General features: G+C 35.9%; 1 protein-coding gene across 6 annotated transcripts in view; it reads left to right on the top strand.

Moving 5' to 3' along the window:
- KIAA1328 (KIAA1328 ortholog) overlaps window positions 1-16,934 on the top strand; it is a 322,116-nt gene that overhangs the window by 34,064 nt on the left and 271,118 nt on the right. For all 6 annotated transcript variants that reach the window (XM_044243132.1, XM_044243129.1, XM_044243134.1 and 3 more), the window contains one exon: window positions 9,099-9,214. In XM_044243132.1, the coding sequence (XP_044099067.1) occupies window positions 9,099-9,214 (116 nt within the window). The remainder of the gene's footprint in view (window positions 1-9,098; window positions 9,215-16,934) is intronic.

The following is a 16,934-nucleotide window of genomic DNA, read 5'->3' as shown; positions in this document are numbered from 1 at the left end:
CTTTTTTATTATACCTTCCTAGTGGTTTTGAAATGGTATCTAATTGTTTGAATTTGCATTTGCTTAGTGGCTAATGATATTGAACAACTTTTCATGTGCTTCTTGGTTATTTGTGTATCTTCTTTGAAGAAGTATCTATTTTGATGCTTTAAATTAGGTTGTCTTTTTAGTGTTGAGTTTTTAGAGTTCTTATATATTACATTCAAGTCCCTTATGAGATAAATTTTATGCATTCTGTGCATTGTTTTTGCTTTTTTGGTGGGGTCATTTGAAACACAAAAGTTTTGGGGATGCCTAGATGGTTCAGTGGATTAAGTGTCTACCTTTGACTCAGGTCACGATCCCAGGGTCCTGGGATTGAGTCCTGCATCTGTTCCTTGCTCAGTGGTGAGCCTATTTCTGCGTCTCCCTGCCACTCTCCCTGCTTGTGTGCCTGCATACTCTCTCTCTCTCTGACAAATAAATAAATACAATCTTTAAAATAAACACACAAAAGTTTTTCATTTTGATGAAGACTAATTTATCTATTTTTCTTTTATAGATTGTTTTTTGATGTTATACATACCTAAGAAACCATCGCCTAATCCAAGAAAACAAAGATCTGTGCTTCTGTTTTCTTCCAGGAGTTTATAGCCTAGCCCTTACATTTTGGTCTTTGATTCAATTAATGTCAATTTTTTTTATGTGGTGTGAGGTAGGGATCCAACTTTAATCTTTTGTATGTGGATAGCAAGTTGTTCCAGCACTATTTGTTGAAAAGACTATTCTTTCTCTTTGATTTTCTTGATACCCTGGTTGAAAAATCAGTGTACCATAAATGTGAATATTTATTTATGTTCCATTGTTTCCTGTGTCTGTCTTCATGCAAGTACAACATTGTCACGATTACTATAGTTTTGTACTAAGTTTTAAAATTGGAAAGTGTGAGTCCTCCATCTTCTTCTCCTTTTTCAATAATATTTTAGATATTTTGGGTCCCTATCCTTTTTGTATTACTTTTAGAGTTGGGTCAGCTTGTCAGTTTCTGCGAATAAACCAGTTGAGATTTTGATAGAGATTGAGTTAAATCTGAAGGTTAGTCCTAACAATGTTAAGTCTTCCAATCATGAACACGGAATGCCTTCCGTTTATTTGGGTTGTTAATTTCTCTTGACAGTATTTTTAAGCTCTCAGTGTACAAGTCTCGCTTCTCCTGTTGAATTTACTCCTTTGTAATTTATTTTTCTTGATGCAAATATAAATAGAATTGTTTCCTTGATTTCCTCTTGGGGTTACTTAGTGCTAGCATATAAATACACAATTGACTTTTGTACACTGATCTTGTATCCCATAACCCCACTGAATGCCTTCATTAGTTTTCATAGTTTTTAGTGGATTTCTTAGATTTTCTGTATACAAAAGTATGTCATGTGCAGTAGAGATGGTTTAACTTCTTTTAGAATCCAGGTGTTTTTTTATTTCTTTTTTCCTGCTTGATTGCCCTGGTTGTAGTCTCCAGTACATTATGAACTGAAATGGCAAGAGCAGGCATTCTTATCTTAATAGTGATTAAAGGGGAAAACCATTAGATATGCTATATTAGATGTGGGTATTTCCTAAATAGCCTATTTTTAGATTGAGGAAGTTCCCTAGTCTTTCTATGTTTTTGAGGTTTTTTCCTTTTTTTAATCATGAATCATTGTTAGATTTTTTTCACTTTTCCAAATCTACTTATATGATCATGTGCTTTTGTTCTTTGTTTTATTTATATGGTGTATTACATTAATTGATTTTTGAATGTTAAACCAACTTTTCATTCCTGGGATAAATCCTAATTGGTCATGATTTAGAATCCTTTTGTTATGTTTCTGGATAACAGAACATGGTTTTTTTGAGGATTTTTGGATCTATGTTCATTTGATACTACTCTGTAGTTCTTACAGCCCTTTTGACATAGATTTATGTCTCTGATTTCTTAAAGCACCTGCATTCCTTTAGATGATGTTTTTAAAGTAATAGCCAAATGTTACAATTTGTAAAGAGGGCATTAAGGTGATTGCACCACAATATTTTTAAATGATAATAGCTCTTTTATTTTTCACCATTTATTTACTATTGCTTGAAAACAGTATGTCTCTATCTTTTTGCCAAACTCTTATGAAATCTGTTTCCTTCTCTAAATCTTACCTACTACTAAATTGATGTTCAGAATTTATAAAATGGAACCAGCATATCCAACTTCCAAACACAAGACATTAAATAGGGCAAGAACTTTGTCTGGTTGACCATAGAGTGAGGTGCAGTTCTCTTTAGAATAGAGGCTTGCTGCCTTGACCTTGTCTTTCACATTACTGTAAAAGTACCCATTCCTGGAGTATCTGGAAGAACATCAGGGTTATGCAAAGCCATAAAATAAATCTTTTTCTAGAGTGCTAGCTTTACTAGAAAATTAAGAGTAGGTGAGTGTGGGAAATGTTTTATATTAAAACAGGAAAGATTGTTTTATGTAGAAAAATGCAAAATGTGTAGAGATGTTTAAGCAAAAAAATAAGACTTCAAAGAAATTCAGTGCTTTTGGCACAATATTCAGCCTGACCATCCAACTCTAAGGATATAAATTCTCTCTTGATAGATAAGAGTACATTTTGTAGAAATTTTTGAAGGAAACTGTTTTAACAGTACAGATTTTTTTTTAAGATTTTATTCATTTATTTGACAGAGAGATCACAAGTAAGCAGGCAGAGAGAAAAGGGGAAGCAGGCTCCCTGTTGAGCAGGGAGTCTGATGTGGGGCTCAATCCCAGGGCCCTGAGATCGTGACCTGAGCCAAAGGCAGAGGCTTAACCCACTGAACCATCCAGGTGCGCCAACAGACCAGTTTTAAGTAGATGCATTTTTTAAAAGCTTTTATTTAGATTCTAGTTAGTTAACATGTAGTGTAATATTGGTTTTAGGAGTAGAATTCAGTGATTCATCACTTACATGTAACACCCAGTGCTCCTCATAAGTGTCCTTCTTAATACCTATTGCCCATTTAGCCCATCCCCCACCCATTTCCCCTCCATCAACCATCAGTTTGTTCTCTAGTTAAGAGTATCTTATGGTTTGCTTCCCTCTCTCCTTTATTCCCCCTCCTATATGTTCATCTGTTTTGTTTCTTAAATTCCACAAATGAGTGAAATCATATGGTATTGTTTTTCTCCGACTGACTTATTTTGCTTAGCATAATACACTCTAACAAATGGCAAGATTTCACTCCTTTTGATGGCTGGGTAATATTCCATTGTATATATATACCACATCTTTTTTTTTTTTTAAGATTTTATTTAATTATTTGAGAGAGAGAGAATGAGAGAAAGAGAGAGCATAAGAAGGGGGAGGGTCAGAGGGAGAAGCAGACTCCCTGCCAAGCAGGGAGCCCGTTACAGAACTCAATCCCGGGACTCCAGGATCACTACCTGAGTCTAAAGTCAGTTGGTTAGCCAACTGAGCTACTCAGGAGCCCCATACCACATCTTCTTTATCCATTCATCAGTCCATGAACATTTTGGGCTCTTTCCATAGTTTGGCTATTGTTGATAATGCTGTTATAAACATCGGGATGCATGTGCCCCTCTAAATCAGTATTTTTGTATCCTTTGGGTAAGTACCTAGTAGTACAATTGCTGGGTTGTAGTTGTAGTTCTATTTTTCACTTTCTGAGAACCTCCATACTATTTTCGAGAATCACCACACCAGTTTGCATTCTGACCAATAGTGTAAGAGGGTTACCCATTCTCTGCATCCTCGCCAACATCTTTGTTAATTTTAGCCATTCTGACAGGTACAAGGTGGTATGTTGTTGTGGTGTTGACTTATTTTCCTGATGATGAGTGATTTTGAGCATCTTTTTATGTGTCTGTTGGCCATCTGGATGTCTTCTTTGGAAAAATGTCTATTCATGTCTTTTGCCCATTTGTTAACCAGATTATTTGTTTTGGGGTGTTGAATTTGGTAAGTTCTCTATAGATTTTGGATACTTACTCTTTATCAGATATGTCATTTGCAAATATCTTCTCCCATTCCGTGGACTGCCTTTTAAGTTTTTTTTTATTGTTTCCTTTGCTGTGGAGAAACCTTTTGTCTTGATGAAGTCCCAGTAGTTCATTTTTGCTTTTGTTTCCTTTGCCTCTGGGGATGCGTCTAGTAAGAACCTGGTGTGGCCAAGATCAGAGAGGTTGCTGCCTGTATTCTTCTCTAGGATTTTGTTGGTTTCCTATCTTACATTTAGGTCTTTCAACCTTTTTTTTTTTTTTTTAAGATTTCATTTATTTATTTGTCAGAGAGAGCGAGAGAGCAGGCACAGGCAAACAGAGTGGCAGGCAGAGGCAGAGGGAGAAGCAGGCTCCCTGCCAAGCAAGGAGCCCGATATGGGACTCGATCCCAGGACGCTGGGATCATGACCTGAGCCGAAGGCAGCTGCTTAACCAACTGAGCCACCCAGGCGTCCTGCTTTCAGCCATTTTAATTTATTTTTGTGTATAGTGTTAGAAAGTGGTCCAGTTTCATTCTTCTGAATGTTGCTGTCCAGTTTTTCCAACACCATTTGTTGAAGAGACCGTCTTTTTTCCATTAGATATTCTTTCCTGCTTTGTTGAAGATTAGTTAACCATATAATTGTGGGTCCATTTCTGGATTCTGTTCTGTTCCATTGATCTATTTGTCTGTTTTTGTGCCAGTACCATACTGTTTTGATGACTATAGCTTCAGCAATCAGACAACAAAAAGAAATAAAAGGCATCCAAATTGGCAAGAAAGAAGTAAAATTGTCACTATTTGCAGATGACATGATACTCTACATAGAAAACCCAAAAGACTCCACCAAAAATTTGCACAAATTCAGCAAAGTTGCAGGATACCAAATCAATGTACAGAAATTGGTTGCATTTCTGTACACTAAAAATGAAGAAGCAGAAAGAAAAACCAAGGAAATCAGTATCATTTACAATTGCACCAAAAACCATAAGATACCTAGGAATAAACCTAACCAAAGAGGTTAAAGATCTACACTCTGAAAACCATAGAACACTAGGAAGGAAATTGAGGATGACATAAAGAAATGGAAAAATGTTCCATACTCATAGACTAGAAGAGCAAATATTGTTAAAATCTCTATACTACCCAAAGCAATCTATATTTAATTCAATCCCTATCAAAATACCACCAGCATTTTTCACAGAGCTAGAACAAACAATCCTAAAATTTGTATGGAACCACAAAAGACCTTGAATAGCCAAAGCACTCTTGAAAAACAAAGTGGGAGCATCACAATTCTGAACTTCAAGTTATATTACAAAGTTGTGTCCTTTTTAACTTTTTAATCCTATTGGTCAGATATTTCCCTTCCCTGTATTTAGATTCTCATTTTCTTAATTAACTAATTTCTGTTCTCCACATGAGATAGAAGATTAAGTCTTCTTATATTACTTCGTGGTCTGAGAATGCTTTGATGAAAAATATAGATCATGATACTAGATATTTTCTTGTACATATACCTCCAGGGAAATATTATTAAACATAAATTTTAAAAGACAGATTTCAGAGTAGATATCAAATCTGGAGGCTATGATATTGGCAAGTCCTCCGCGTTTAAAGGTTGTATTAATATACGTGCTTGTATTAAGTAGGCTAAAAGGCCACAAAGAAGCCATACATATCTTTAGATAGGCCTGCAGAAGAAGTGTTACCCTTTGTGCTTAAGTTTATAGCCTTCCAGAGTATAATTATTGCTAAAGAGTAGTCTAATCATAGCAGCATAACAGAAGAGATTAAAACAAAGGAGCCCTGTATAAACAGTGCAGCAACAAATTTTTCAAACATGCTCCAGAAATTAAATTTAGAAGAGTGATTTTTCTAGATAGAGTAGCTTAAGTTTTGGGACAAGCTCATTGTAGACTCTGGCATTGTGAGATTATATCTATAAGCATTTCTGCCCTCAGTGATCTTTAGAGTTTTCGTGAATTTCCTTAGGCCCAACAAAGGGAGTAAGTGAATATTGATGAATACCTACGTGTTTTGACCTGGCAGGCTCTAGAGATAATCTCTGTTTAGTTTAATGTTAAGGTAAACTTGGCATTCTACTTTTTTCTTTTCTTTTCTTTTCTTTTTTTTTTTACTGTTTTTCTGACCCTAGAGCAATGCTTGTTGACAAAACCGATCTTTGGTCTATTCCTTATATTTATAGGGCCTTTATGAATAGTCTTGAAATGATGGGGAGCCATTTTTATGTTCCTTTTGGATACCCTGTCCTGTAACTGACTAAAGTTACTTAGTTATTTTTTTTTTATAGTAGTCATTCAGTAAATATTTTTTTAACAGATTTCATTTATTTGAGGGAGTGTGTATGCGGACACCAGCTAACACCAGCAGGGTTAGGGGCAGAGGCGGAGGGAAAAGGAGACGCAGACTCCCCACTGAGCAGAGCCTGACAGGGTCTAGATCCCAGGACTCTGGGATCATGACCTGAGCTGAAGGCAGATGCTTAACTAACTGAGCCCACCCAGGCACCCCTTCAGTAAATATTTTTTAATAATTAAATGAAAATAAATCTTTTCTTGTGTACTTAGGAATTTTACTCTCTAGTCATATCTTGAAGATTTTGTCAGTCTAAACAGTCTAAACAGAGAGAGATTTTGCAACATATTTTCTCACCCTGACATGCTTTTTTTCTCCTTACAATATATAGCATCACTGGGGCACCTGGGTGGCTCAGTCGCTAAGCGTCTGCCTTCGGCTCAGGTCATGATGCCAGGGTCTTGGGATTGAGCCCCGCATCAGGCTTCATGCTTAGCAGGAGGCCTGCTTCTCTTTCTCCCACTCCCCCTGCTTGTGTTCCCTCTTCTCTATCTTTCTGGGTCAAATAAATAAAATCTTTAATTTTATCTATCTTCTATCTATATATTTTATATAGATATATTAGATATATATAGATATATCTAATATATAATGGATATATATAATAGATATATCTATATATCTATATTAGATATGTATCTATTATATATATATAATAGATATATTATCACTTATTTTTGTTTATTTATTCATTGTTTTTAGTAACTTCTTCTTGGGTTACTTTCATAACCCAAGCTCAAACTCTAGTCCTGAGATCAAGAATTGCTTGGTCTTCTGACTTAGCCAATCAGGTGCCCCTTATCTTTATTTTGTGCCTAATCCTACATATTTGTCACTTTTTATGTTATGCCAAATTTTACATCTTTATGCTTTTTAGTATTTCTCTTAACTACTTTTTCTCTCATTCTATGGCTATAGGTTTTGCCTAGATTATAGTATTGTATGCCTTGCGTCTTGACCAAATGTTTGAGAACTTCTTTCTTATTCTTTTTTGAATGCTCTCCATATTTATAAAGGATGGATGTACAGTATTAGGATATTTATAGAGGTGAATTTAGCTGGAGAGAATTTAAAAAATTGTCTAGTCTAGCTTTATTCTTCATGAGTGAGAGTAATGGTGCTTAGAGAAGTAAGCACAGTTTTTCTCATGTCCCCATGTGTACATCGTTTTCCACTTTGCTCTTTGGGGGTTTACTTGATTTGGACAGTATCTTGGCAAAGATGTTTCAGAAGTGTTTCAGAAGGCTGACAGATTGAAGATTTAGATGGTAGAAAATAATTCACGGTTCCAGTGTTTGACAATTCTAGAAAGACTGAGAGGCAGCAGGAATTATTTCGAAAGGTAAGGCAAGTGTGCTTGAGAGTAATAGCAGTAAAGGGGAATACCTTGGAAAGGGATGGCAACAATGGAGGCAGGAGAACCTGAGACCAGGGGATAAATTGTCCTCATGTGTCTATTTGTTTAACTGTCTGGATTCCTTGTATTTGTTTTCTGTTTCAGGTTACCCTCTTAGAAGGAAGGGCCTGAGTCTCATTCATGGGCCTAATAGTATGGTAGACATAAATAATAGGGGTTGAGGGAAATGATTTTAATGTGACGATGAGCAAGAAAACATAAACCTCTTTTTTGAACACTATTGTGTGCCATGCTCTTTCATGTAAATTATTTCAAAGACAAGATGTAATCAACTCAAATATTCAAAAATCCAATTTTCATTCTGTTACCTCATTGATTTCAAGTATCTCCACCAGAAGGCTAGCAACAAAGGAAAGGCTACGGAGTTCGTGTTATTCAGAAACTGCTGTAGAGCAGGGGCTGGAAGGAAGTAAATTCTGGAGCTCAAAGGAGTCCCTGTGGATTTCCTTTACACATATTGCTGTGTGATCTTGTAAGATAAATGTACTCTCTTTGGAGGCATTAGCAGGAGTCACAGAAAAATTCAGGGCAAACATTTCTACGCACAGAGTAACATGAGAAATAGAGTTGCCATTTTAAGATAAGTTTTAATGTTGTTCTTGTTTAATTGGGGTTTTTAAATTTTCCCCCTGTGCTCTTGTCAGAAGTCACCTCTTTTTGGTAATATTGAGTTGGAATACTTCTCAGAGTTAAACATTAAAGATACAGATTTTTTTGGCCAGGGTTTTTTAACACTTGTAATTCTTTTTGGACTAAGAATAGTTGTAGTTTCTTTTATGTTAATGCCATCTTTTTATTCTAGTCTGGTTACTTATATGCTACTGAGGAATGCAGGATATCAGTACCAAGGAAAAGAATAAAATTAATTACCTAAATATATATAATGAAATATTTAAGAGATATATAGATTGTTTATTTCATTGACAGGATTTAAATAAAAATATTAAAAAGATTCAAATCAAAATAAATTAATTGTGCCTGTTTTGAAGAGAAATAAAACCAAGTTTTAAAAGAGATATTTTTCTGTCCTGGATTACAATTGGAAACTTATATTCTGTGTTGGACTTTCCATATTTAAGATACATCTGATGATTTGGGAACATTTTTGATATAAAAATCCTGTTCATATTTTATCACAAAGGTATGCAAGATTGCCTTATGAGAGGTTAATTTTTTTAAAAAAGCCAAATATAGATTATCCCTGAAGAAAACAGCACACCTCTGGAAGAAATCTGGTTTTGGTAGACGACAGCTGTAGGCACATATTTTCTTATTCTCATAGGCATTTTCTTTTCATTTTTGTATTTCAGAATAAGTGAGGAAAAGGAAGTGACAGAAGAACGATTCCGAGCCGAGCAGGAATCATTTGAGAAGAAGATCAGGCAGTTGGAAGAACAGAATGATCTGATCATCAAAGAAAGGGAAGATATCCTTTTTGAAAGTCCTCTTTTTTAATGTGCAGGAAGTTTGACTCTTTCATGAAGAAAATGTAAGCTCCAGAGAAATAATTGTTCTAATTTATAACAAGGAATAAATCTGCATGGGCTGCCATTTTTAGGCAATCAAAACGACACTTAACAGCATGTGCTGTTGCTTCCTTTGTGCTTGATAGGGCCACCCAGCTGTTCTGCCGCTGCTGTTATGCTGCAGAGCACATATTTGTCAACTAAAAAAGACAATAAGAAATTTGGGCATTAAAATGTAGTGTTGGAACTTTACTGAATTCTGTTCCACTACTGTAACTGAGCCTGAAACCTCTTTGTATTTGGCATTCTTTCTAGCTAAAGCTTTGACAGCCCTAAGGAATTCTACTCTGAAATCATAAAAATTAAAAAAAAAAATGCATTGTAATTTGTAGATGTCATAATTGGTAAGTGTTTACATTGCAGCATAATACACAAAAATTCTCATGGAGGAGGAGACTACTGGGTTTAGAACTACAGAGAGAGATGTATGTGTGAGTGTGTGTGTGTATGTAATAAATATTGCACTATTTGTAAGAAAGTAAAATAAAAACTGGTATTTTAACTTAAGAATTATATTTTAAGGTATATGCAAGTTAAAATAAGCATATTTCTGAAGTTTCTTTTGGCTGGGCTACTTATCTTTGGATGTTTTTGCAGTGGTATTGATATAAAAGAGAAGTGGCTATCCTTAAAGTTAGGGTGATAGATTGGCCAGCGAAACTAGTATATGAATACTTGAAGGAACCAGTGCCCATATTGGCAATATCATTATTAACTTCATCCCTAATAATTATTTCAAAAGCTCTTCAAGTGTTAAAATTACCATACATCGACAATAACTCTACCTTTTTGAACACCAGGGAAATAGAAACGTAAAGGTATAAATAATTCACTTGGGAAGAAACATTTAAAAAATGTAAATGTAGGGGCATTGGGTGGCTCTGTGAGTTAAGGCCTCTGCCTTTGGCTCAGGTCAAGATCCCAGTGTCCTGGGATCAAGCCCCACATGGGGCTCTCTGCTCATCAAGGAGCCTGCTTCCTCCTCTCTCTCTACCAGCCTCTCCACCTACTTGTAATCTCTGTCTGTCAAATAAATAAATAAAATCTTTTAAAAAAATGTAAATGTAAAAAATGAGTTCTGAATTTCTTTGTTTTATCAAAAGTGGGAATACACAATTAGAAATTAATATAATCAAAATTTTCAGACTCGATTCGCTGAGCAGGCCATTTATAAAGCTTATTTGCCTACAATTCTAAAGGTGTACTTTCTCAATTATTTCTTTTCTATAACTTTTAGCATTTGAATAATTATCTTGGATCTTCTCTTTTCTTTGCCTTCATTGACTTTATTGTACTAGGCTGTCAGCTCTCAGGTTAGACCCGCTTTTGTGATTTTCTTCCTGCTACTTTTCTCTCTCTGGGTTAAAGTAGTGCTGTTTAGTCAGAACTCACAACAAACTGCTCGGCCACTTTGGTCATTCACTTGTCACAAGGAATAGTGACTTGGACTTCCAAGAAAAGGTAGACTAGGAATATTTTTATTTGTAACAAAAATTCTCATTTTATAGCATATTTTTTTAAAGATTTTGTTTATTTATTTGACAGAGAGCATGCGAGAACACAAGCAGGAGAAGCAATACAGGGAGAGGGAGAAGCAGGCTCCCCGTCAATGCAGGGCTGGATCCCAGGACGCTGGGATCATGACCTGAGCTGAAGGCAGACACAACCATCTGAGCCACCCAGGTGCCCCTTACGTAACAACTCTGGAGATAAGTGGCCTCTGGTATTGCTTCAGTGGCTTTAAGTTTTCAGCACTGGATCTCCACAGTTCTCTTAGCTTGTTCTTTTTTTTTTTTTTTTAATAAAGATTTTATTTATTTATTTGACAGAGAGAGATCACAAGTAGGCAGAGAGGCAGGCAGAGAGAGAGAGGAGGAAGCAGGCTCCCTGCTGAGCAGAGAGCCCAATGCGGGACTCAATCCCAGGACCCTGAGATCATGACCTGAGCCGAAGGCAGTGGCTTAACCCACTGAGCCACCCAGGCGCCCCCTCTTAGCTTGTTCTTATGGTTGCAGAATGGTTGCTCTAATTTCAGATATCATCTTTGCCCTAGGGCAGGGAGAAGGCAGAGGAAGGAGTTCTGGCAGTTGTGACTCCCTCTCCTTTTTTTTAAAAAAAAAAAAAAGTGAAATTTTTCTCAGGGCAAGTCCCCACCCTGCTCCCCCCAAACCCCGCCTTCAAACTCCAGCAGTCTTTCATGAGATATTTATTATCCAGAACTTTATTACATGGCCATGCTAAGCTGCAAGAAGGGCTGATAAAGTGGGCATTTTCCTTTACAGTCTGGTAACAGAAGTAGGGGAAATAGAAGCCTCTTTCTATAAAAGGGAGAGGAGGTGATGATGCCTTGGCCTTCCTGAGACCAACAAAAGAATTAGTATTATGTCCACTGGAATTGGTGTAAAGTGGGGAAATAAGGTGAGAAACGGAGATAGTAGACAAGTTTGAAAGCCTGGCCAAAATTAAGGCCTTATTTACTTGGTAGTGTGCTTAACCAAGATGTGTAGCTATTTTAGCACTCTGGTCAAGAGTCATGGATTTAGTGCTGAAGTGTTAATTCAGCATGGCTATGAATGGTTTCCTCTATTAGTCTAAGTAGTAAGATACCCGAGGTGATTGTAGTAGCCCAATTATTCATTTCTCCAATCACTTAGCTCAGGGATGCGCAAGCTAGTGCCAGAGGCCAAATCCTGTAGGGTGCCTGCTAAATCTAGCCACGCCCATTCATTCCTGTGTTACCTGCTGCTGCTTTTGCATTGTGGCTGCTGGCTGAGTAGTTGTAACAAAGACCTCATGGCCTGCCCCACCTAAGTACTTACTTCTGGCTCTACAGAAGTTTACTGACCCCTGATCTGTCTTATATGCTAAAAACGAAAGGAAAAGGCATGTCAGTAAAGTCAAAGACTTAGACATATGTCACAGTTGGAAGTATTTTACATATGATATGAAAGGATTTGACTTGAGCATTTATTATCATAGTGAATGAAGATTGGTGTGAGACCATTATCAAAAATTGAGATTGAAAAATTGAAGGATTTTTGGAATCACCAAATGATAGGTGGTATTTGTGGAACTGTGGAAGAAGGGAGAGAGGAAGATATGATTTAAAAACAGTGACACCCATGGTTTTTATTCCAAGTAGATTGCTCAGGTACAAATCTCCTTTACTAGCATAAACCTGTCAAAGGTTAATATAGACGATTTTACAGTACATAAAACCCTATAAAACTTAGAAACATAAAACAAGGTTATAATTTAAAACAATATAATTTTAACTACAGATACATTTACCTATCATACATGAATGATTCAGACTCTTTCATATATATGAAATCAGATAATATTAAGTCATTTTACAATCTGTTTCTGTGTGAGGAACTGTATGAATTCAGATTTTTGGAATTTTAAAGATGTGTTATACTAAATTTAAGGTTTTGTGTTTTAAAAGTTCTAATAACTTGGCTTATGGCACCATACGAACACAGACCAGTCCCTTGGTGAAAAAGAGAAAAGATATTTTATGTGTTTGCATTTGGACCAGGCTTTTGAAGATTTGTTCTTAACAATGAATAGAGAATTTATTACTAAAACATAAAAATTCTTGTAATTTTCAGTCTTTGAACAAAGCTTATTTCCTGAGAACTTAACTCTGTGAATAAATATGCCATTCACCAAGTCAAGCAGTTTGATGAACCTAGTAGATTTTTGCCTACCTAAATGAGTATGAAAGGAGAGATAAATCTGAAACTTAGAGAGAAATATGTCCAATTGGAATCGTTCTGAATCATATTAGCAGGTAATAGTTTAAGACACAGAAAATGTAGTCATTAGAAAAGTTGATTAATATTTGAGCTAATTGTATTTTCAGAGCATATGTCTCAGGTCAGGATGATACCAAAGCTTACAGAAGGAAATTTTAACTGGCAGAACAAGGGAAGTGATAGAGAAGTACAGTGGCTTTAGAGACAAAATCCTGTTTTAGTGCTGGTAAGCTATCTAACCTTGAAAAGCTAGTGTCTAACCTTGAAAAATTAATGAACTTAGTTCTGAGTCTCTGTTTTCTTCTATGATATGTGGATAACTAATAATGCCTTCTCATTTCTTTGTCTTTCTTCACTGGGGCTCTGATGGCTTTCATCGGATTATACAAGACCTAGGCAGTTTTGAGACCTACTGGGAGAGTGAAAGTGATCTGCTCTATGCTTTATCTTCTAATTTCTGTGCGAGACATAACTTCTCTGTACTGCTTACTCCTGTTGGGTCCTCACTTAGAGGAAACCAGGTCTGACTTTCCTCTCCCAGAAACTGGACTGACAGAGATTTTAAGCTGACAGGGGACTTCTTAGGAAAACTGTTAAAAACCACAAAAGAACTGAAAAGGCAAGCAGTCTAGAACTCTGCCCATCTAGATATATCTCAAGGCCTTCATATGATAAGTGTAGTGCAGTAGCTAACATTCATAGTGATAATTCTGAGGCTTTGAAATAACATTAAATTTTTATCCCCTGTTACTTCTTAGTACTTCTAGTACTTCTTTTATTTTCGTAAGACATCTTATATTTGTATATTAGTTTCCTATTTACAGAGCACTTTCACGTGTACTTTTTATTTTACTACTTTCTTTAAAGATTTTATTTGTTTGAGGTGGGGAAAGGGGAGGGAGAGGGACAAGGAGACTCTGTGTTCCATGTAGAGTCCGAGGCAGGGCTCAAGATCACCACTCTGAGATCATGACCTGAGCGAAATCAAGAGTTAGATGCTCAACCCACTGAGCTAGCCAGACGCCCCTCACATGTACTTTCTAATCTTCCCAATAACACACTTAAGTGAGGCAGATACTCTTATTCTCATTTTACAGGTAAAGATGCAGGTCTGGAGAGGTGACTGAAACAACCCATTGTATTTCAGAATGAAAGCTTTTGACACCAAGTGGCTTTCCATTATACTGAATTATCTCTGCAGCAGTGAATGTTACAGATATCGAGAAGCCTTACTTTTGCAACTTGCTTTATAGTTAAAGCACAATCTAATGAATATTGCTTATATTAATATAGTGCTTCTTAAAAATTTTTTTTTGGTACTTAACCCAAGTTATCCAGAAATCTACACATGTAGAATGTTCCTTAGATTTTCTTTTTGGCTTTTTCATTTGGCCACCAAGCCTTAATCATTTCCCTCTGAAATCCTCAGCCCATTGTTTTTTAAAAGCTGTTTCCTTGGGCATGTCCATGCACTCTGCCATTACACTTGTGGTATCCTTTTGTCACTGTCTCATTCTCCGCTGTCCTTAACCCATTCCTTTCCATCACTGCTGTCAGGTTAATTTTTTTTAAGGACTATTTTTGTTACATCACTTGGCTTTTTAATCCCTTTCTGTGCTTCTTATGGCCCAAAGTATCAAATGGATATTCCTGATTTTGATGTTTAAACACTCAGTTACTGATATCACATAACATATGTGACCTTAATTTTTATGCCTCCCTGGTGTGGTCCCTACATATAAGGTACAAAAGATTCATTCGTTTTTCCTGCTTATTACAGTTTATTTCTATTTCTTTGTCATTGCTCCTTTTATTAATTTTCTAATTTTCTTCTTTAGTACCTCTTTAAGACATGTTCTCTGATAATTTTTTTTTTATAGTACTTGGCTTTCAGAATTCTTCAAGAATTTATACCTATATTAACTGCCCTAACTTGTGTTTCTAATGGTTCTTTAAGCAACTGTGGTGTTCTTGCAACAGTATTGGATTTTTAATAATTAAGCTTATATCAGAGTCTTGGATCAGCTACTCTATACCATTGTGGCTTTATACAAGTCATTGAATGTAGGAGCATTTCACTGGTATTTTAGGGGAATAAACCAGTTTGCAATGGCTTTGAGTCTAAACTCAAGACTGAATATGAGTGAGAAAGTAAAAGCTGTGAAGAAAAGGAGATGCTGTCTAGCCAAAGAGGTATCAATATTTGAAGGAATGTTTTTTAGTTTGTTTTAAAGCTGGAAGAGAGTTTTGAACATATTTATATGTCAAAACAAATGTGCCAGCCAATGATTAAAATTTGCTTTGTATCTTACAGTAACTTTTCTGATTTTCATTTCTTCTGTGAAAATCAAACAAATCTTAAATACTGATAAACTTATCCAACTGCTAAATTTACATGCTCTGGAGTATTGGGATATGCAGTTGTGCTTTTCAGTCTCTTTGCCCTCTACTCTGGGTTTAGCAAGATTCATTCATTTGTTTATGTATGCATTTGTTATTTTAGTATTTGCGGTGGACTGAATTGGGTCCCTCCAACATTCCTATGTTTAAAGTCCCCTCAATGTGACTGTGTCTGGAGAGAGTTCTTTAGGAGGTACTTAAGGTTAAATGAGGTCATAAGGTTTAGGCCCTAATCCCGCAGGACTGTGGCCTTGTAAGAAGAGGAGGTGAGATCTCTCTCTCTCTCTCCATCCTTCTTTGCCTCCCCCCTCCCAGCCTTGCACCTTAGGAGGACACATCGAGGTGGCCAGGAAGAGAGCTGTCACTGGAAACCAAACCCTGCAGGACCTTGTTGTTGGACTTGCCAGGCTCTAGAACTGTGAGAAAATGAAGTTCTGTTGTTTAAACCCCTTAGTCTGTGGTATTTTGTCATGGCAGCCCGAGCAGAATTAGAAAGTATTTAACATGTACTTTGTTCTTTGGTATTTTTATTCTTTATTCTAAGTATAAGGTGAAAAGGCACTGCAGTGTACCTATACAAGAATAGTGTTTCTAAACATTATTGTTTTTTCAGATATTAATTCTAATCATTTTCCTTTATTTTTAATTCTCCTGTTTGGACATTAATGCACTTTGAATAATTATTTTTAAAATATGATTTTGTATTATTTTATGAGATTTGCTTTTAGGGATTTCTCCACCTTCCTAATGTCTGAGATCCTTTTAATATCTGTGGTTTGTACCTACTTTATATTAAAACAAACAGCTTTACTTCCCCAGTTTGATCTTGAGAGTGTTTTTATTTCTTTGGCTTGTTGAAGGCTCCAGATGTGGAGGCTTAGCAACCCCCAGAGTGTTGCTTTATAGTGAGTAACACTGGGATTTAAAAAAAAATTTTTTTTTATTTTGTACAACTTTTTAATTAAAAAAGTTTTTTTCAGTGATAGTTCTGCACTGACCAAACAGTACTAAATCTGCTTAACATTCGTGTAAAACATCATTTTAACATTTTAAAATTTCTTTGGAAAGTTTCAGTAGTTCTTGCATGAAGAACTGGACCTTTAGTAAGTCAGTCTCATAATAATTATTGTTCAGGAAAGTTCATTATTTTGTTTAGTCTTTTACATGACTGATCTTTAAAGGGCTATTCTGACATAATCTCTTCAGGTAAATCCATATCACAGCTTGTAATTGCCTTAGATTTGAAGAACGTTGTTGATGACTTTATTTTTAAGCAGTAGCAAATTTGTCTTAGTGTTCTTAACTTTAGTATGGCCTAGTCATTTAAACATTTGTGAATGTCTAAATGATTCAGGTGGTAATATCCTCACTTCAGTTAGAAACTTATACAATAACATTTCCCTTTTTATTTTCATAGTTATACCCAAGATTCTGCATTTCCAAGCTCTACATTTTCAGA

Source organism: Neovison vison, chromosome 3, assembly GCF_020171115.1.
Source record: "Neovison vison isolate M4711 chromosome 3, ASM_NN_V1, whole genome shotgun sequence".
Lineage (NCBI taxonomy): Eukaryota > Metazoa > Chordata > Mammalia > Carnivora > Mustelidae > Neogale > Neogale vison.
This window is presented reverse-complemented; position numbering and strand designations above follow the sequence as displayed.